The following is a 5,465-nucleotide window of genomic DNA, read 5'->3' as shown; positions in this document are numbered from 1 at the left end:
TTAATGACAAACGGTTATTACTGTAATTCCGGAATTTCCTAGTGAATTAATAAATGTAGGGCGCAATATTTTATTTAGAATAGATACTTAGTAATTTTATTTTTTTTTTATTTACGTCCGCGATGACGTTAAACTATGAGGTGTTACGTCCGAGACTATTTGAAATTAGAAGATAGGATTAATACTTATGTTCACGATGACGTTGGAATGATTTAGAACCAATAATTTTATTTGTTTATATAGAATAAGGGATAAATAATGTAGATCACTGTAAATGTGATATGGATAAGGGATGTGATTGTGACAATGATAATGTAGATAATGACATTCAGTTCGGAATTGCGTAGTGATGATCATGGTAATTGTGACATTATAATAAGAATATTTTTGGAAAATTTGAACTCTGTGAAAAATTTACAAAAGACAAAAGTTACAACAGAATAAGAAAATACGTAATCGGAATGTTATTAATCCGATATATTTAAAAAGAGTAATATTGGATACAGAACTCAGAATTTATAAAAAGAGTGAATTTTGGAATATAAAAAAGTGTAGTATTTATTAGCTTATGGGAAAATAATCGATAAAGGTTAGTAAGTAGGAAAATTGAATATTCTAATAAGTATTTTATCATTTTGATATTATTTTATTTATGAAATGTAATACGAGAATATTATTAAACATGGGGAAACCATCGAAGTTCAGAAATGTAAGTTATGAATATTAAGAAAGTATAATAAATAATAAATTTTGGATAAGAAAGTTAGTTATTTTTATTATTTTATTTTTAGTTTTATTAATAATATTATTATATTTAGAAACCAAGCATAGAACTCGGGATATTATTAATTATTTTGTATATTTTATTATCATGAATAAAGAAAACAGTATTCAATGACGATGTGGTAAACGTACATTAGTACGGGATCGTCATATTCAGAAAAAATTAATTTCGTCAATCTTTAATTAATTTCGACGGACTTTTATATGTTAAATACTATTGCTCTTGAACGGTGTTTGCACTATCTTAAAACACGTCACAACAACATAAATACTTCAAAAATTTGCTAGAAAAAGTATTACATTATCTGGGTGTGGTTTTCATAACCGGTAGAATCAAGGTGTGCCAAATAAACTAAAAAGAAAAATAAAAAAAATATTTTTTTGTAAATATTAAATATTTTTCAATAGTGTAAAAAAAAACCTCGTAAATTTGCAGAATTCGTGTATAAAAAATCTCAACTTAACTAAAATATGGTAGAATGGTGACTTCCTCCAAGGTAAACTTGTTAATTTTTTTTGTTGAACGATAAAAAAATTTTTTTTGTGGCTTATTCACATTTAATGTTATTGATTGGTGAATCATCGTTACATTTAGACGTGACCTTGTGGGACAAATCGGCAATTAACGTAATTCATTACTACTAGCCCAGTGGCATCGTCATACCCCGAGTTTCACTGTTTATATTTGTCTGAGGGACTTAGAGTATGTAAAAACTTATTCGTCACCCTTATTCGTCAGTTTATTTTCACGTGTTAGTGCATAACGCCATAACGCCGGCCCTGCGCTAAATTTTTTGTCGGTACGACTGGGGTAGTTCGTAATTCATATAAAATCTGTGCCGGATCTACAAATTAATTTGTACCGTTGAGTGACGGACCGGCAATTAATATCTTAGGATATTATACATTTGTTAAAATGCACTTTAATTAATTAACTATCTTAACTATAAGTAAATCACTTTTCTAAAAACATTGTATGCTTATTGTGGTCTATCCAAGTGCGTGGGTTTGCAATTTGTCTTTCACACTTATTAATATCAGTTACTACTAAATTTTTAACATCCTTGAAACTTGCCCGAATTGCTTGTACCCATCGTTTATTAACAATATTTTCTTGTTCTACAATTTTTAATGTTTTATCTAGTATTAATTTGTATTTTTTTTGATCGTAATTATTGAATTTACAACTGTAAGTTGGGCAGATTCATTACCTTCGTTGTATTATTTTAATACATTATTTAAAAAAAAGAATTATTTTTGTTAATATTAGTATGCATAAGATAATAATTACTATTTACTTTTGTTTGAATTAGAAAATGGATTTTGAATTGATTCTTATAAAAATATAAACACTCTGTGTTCATGTCGCAATTACTTTTCCGTTACCTTTTTAACATAGGGTGCTTTTGGGATAGTTTATCATTGTATTTCCTAGATCATACAACATGTTGTAGTGACATAATATCGGTTTAATACAAGGCCTTACTCCCACTACATACAGCTTCTCAGGCCATGTAATACTTCAAATTTACCCAAAAGGAAGGATGCAATAGCTGTACTGAGACGAAGGTCAAAGTAATGTTTTACCCATGTAAGATATAGATAGTGTAATTGGTATTATTCAATTTGATTTATTTGGTTTGAGAGTTTTAGTATCAATCTCTAAAATTTTTTTCGCAACTAACCTGTTATGATGTTCAAAAAAAAGTCAATTAAATTTCAATATTAGATTACAAAATTTTTTTAAGTGAGATTTTTGACAAAAAATTACGTAATAAATGTTACGGCACTAATAATTTGTAAAAATCATACATCGGAAAAATCCGCTGTTTTAAATGAAATCTTATTTCTTTATTATTCATAATTCTTTGAACTTAATTTCATAATAAAGTGAATTTTCATAAATTAAAAATCATAGAATCAAAGTAAAAAAATAAATAAAAAGTCTTAATTTAATCATAATTAATAATTTAAAAACTTAAAAAATCTGTCGTATACATGTTTCTTTTTTTCTTCTAAACTTATCCTTAATTGAACCATAATTGGCAAATACTTAATAATTTAAAAACTTAAATAATCTGTCGTATACATATTTCTTTTTTTCTTCCAAACATTCTTAATTGAACTATAATTGGTTAATACTTAATAATTTAAAAACTTATATAATCTATCGTATAAATATTACTTTTTTTCTCCCAAACATAACTTTAAATAATATATTTATTAATTTTAACATAGATTAGCACTTTATAAATTCGTCAATTTTGATTAGTGTAAACGAGAAATAAAAATTAAACCATATCGAAACGGTTTCATTGCTAATGTTGGATATGATGGGAATCAACATCTTGTAACTTGATGAATATCACTTACATCTTGGCGATCACATGTCATTACATTGTTATCAATATTACTATTATGCGAATCTATGTCCTCATAATTATTGTTAATATGATTAACTTGATGAATATCATTTATATCTTGGTGATCGCATGTCAAGTCATTAGCTTGTGTTGTCGTCACATTGTTTTCAATATTTTCATTATGCGAATCTGTACCTCTATAATTATTGTTAATATGATTAACTTGGTGAATATCATTTATATCTTGGTGATCGCATGTCAAGTCATTAGCTTGTGTTGTCGTCACATTGTTTTCAATATTTTCATTATGCGAATCTGTACCTCTATAATTGTTGTTGATATGATTAACTTGATGAATATCATTTACTATATCTTGGTGATCGCATGTCAAGCCATTAGCTTGCGAAGTCGTTACATTGTTTTCAATATTTTCATTATGCGAGTTCCCACAATTATTATTGAAGTTAACTTGTTGCTGTGATTGAGTAACTTGGTGAATATCATTTATGTCTTGGTAATCGTACGTCAAGCCGTTAGCTTGTGTTGTCATCATATTATTTCTGATATTTCCACCATGCGAATCTGTGTTTCTATAATTATTATTGAGATCAACTTGTTGACATGCGTAAGCAAAATTTCTTGTTCCATTTACATTTTGGCTACTATTATTACCATGATTAATATCTGTTGTCAAAACAGATTGTGTTACGGGTGTATTATTTACAATACTTCCATGAAACGATCCCATTTCTCTATCAGTAATGTGTTGTGAAATATTATTGAAATCAATTTGTTGTTGTGAATTAGTGACATTATGAATAACTCTATTTTGTGGTGTCGCAGATGTTGAAAAAGGATTGATGGATTGAAGGAAACCATTGCCTTGACTATTGGTGATCGAAACTGCTTGTGTTGTCATTACATTATTTCCGATATTTCCACAAAATGAATTTGCATTTCCATTATTACCTGGTCTTTTGGGAATTTGTTGCGGTATACTATTGAAATTACCTTGTTGTGAACTGGTAACATTATTTGTATAATATCCAAGTTCAATTTGTTTAGAGAAACTATTATCAAAATTAGTTTGACTATCTCCTATTGAAATTGTTTGAGTATTATATCCGTAAGGAGAATTTAGGTTTCGATCAGAATTCATTTTTAATTCCCTATTAGAAGTATGATGTTGTGTAAGATGAAAAGGAAGGATTCGTTCCAAATCTTGTTCCAAATTCAATTTTTGATGCAAAGATAATACTTCTTTTCGTTCCGAATTATTTATACCAATATCTATTCCGTATGTTTTTCTGTTCAACATGTTTGCGATCAAAGAATGTGGTAGTATTTCACATGTGATATAATAATTTTCTGTATGATTAATATTATAAAAAAATCCATGATCATAATTGCGGTCATCAAAGAAGTCAGAACCTTGTAAAATAATTTGGCAAGTTATATGATAAAACTTATCATAATTTGGTGCATAATGAAAAAATTTATGTTCATTCATTTGTAACTTTGCGTAATGGATTGAATATCAAAGTTGAATGAAGTGTAACGATAGAGTTACTGAAAGGAGGATAGTAACCGTTGGTTATAATAAAGAATTGTGTTAAATAACAATAAATGTGAAAAATAATTATAACATAATCTCTTTCTATTTTATTCGCAAAATTTTTATGGAAAAAAAAAATTAAAAAATAAAGATAATTTGTAATCTTAATTTAAATAAATATTTTTTTGAAAGATAGTGGAAAGGGGAGTAGAAGGCTGTTTCTGAAAATATTACGGGAATGAATGGGTACCTTAAGATAATATATAGATAATACCCTAAATCTCAATATATTCATATAAAAGAAAGCATAAAAAAATGTTTTTTTTTTTGTATTTGAATTTAAAAAATCGACTTGAATTTATCAGTTTTTTTCGGCGTCTTATAACCGATGCAGCTGCATTAAACATTTAAACAACCATTTGAATATTATTTTTTTTGGGAAGCATAATAAAGATCTTTTAAAATAGTTGGTTCTCTATATAAATCATTTGTTTATATCATTATACATTATTATATTATTCTTGATTGTCATAAGATCGATTGTTTTGTTGACTGTAATAATAATGTAATCAATATAAAAAATTATATAATATATCCATGTTATTATAAAAAGGTGACAAAGGTGACTCATTTGGAAATCATTTCTCATTTAAGTATATCAAATGTAAATATTTCGTCATTATTATTGTGAGACGTTATCAATAAGCACTCACACGTCTTTCATTTCTTTCGATTTATTTCTCTACGCCGAATATTCTCTTTTG

At 27.1% G+C, this 5,465-nt stretch overlaps 1 protein-coding gene across 1 annotated transcript; it reads right to left on the bottom strand.

Annotated features, from left to right (window-relative positions):
• Positions 1-3,123: 3,123 nt before the first annotated feature.
• On the bottom strand, positions 3,124-4,464 carry OCT59_010646 (uncharacterized protein; the record flags this gene model as incomplete). Its single annotated transcript, XM_066136044.1, has 1 exon — positions 3,124-4,464. The coding sequence occupies one exon, from the start codon at positions 4,462-4,464 to the stop codon at positions 3,124-3,126; it is 1,341 nt and encodes a 446-aa protein (XP_066000718.1).
• Positions 4,465-5,465: the final 1,001 nt, after the last annotated feature.

Source organism: Rhizophagus irregularis, chromosome 19 (assembly GCF_026210795.1).
Source record: "Rhizophagus irregularis chromosome 19, complete sequence".
In the NCBI taxonomy this organism is placed as follows: Eukaryota; Fungi; Glomeromycota; class Glomeromycetes; order Glomerales; family Glomeraceae; genus Rhizophagus; species Rhizophagus irregularis.
Note: the sequence above shows the minus strand (reverse complement) of the source record. Positions and strands in the feature narration are given on the sequence as shown.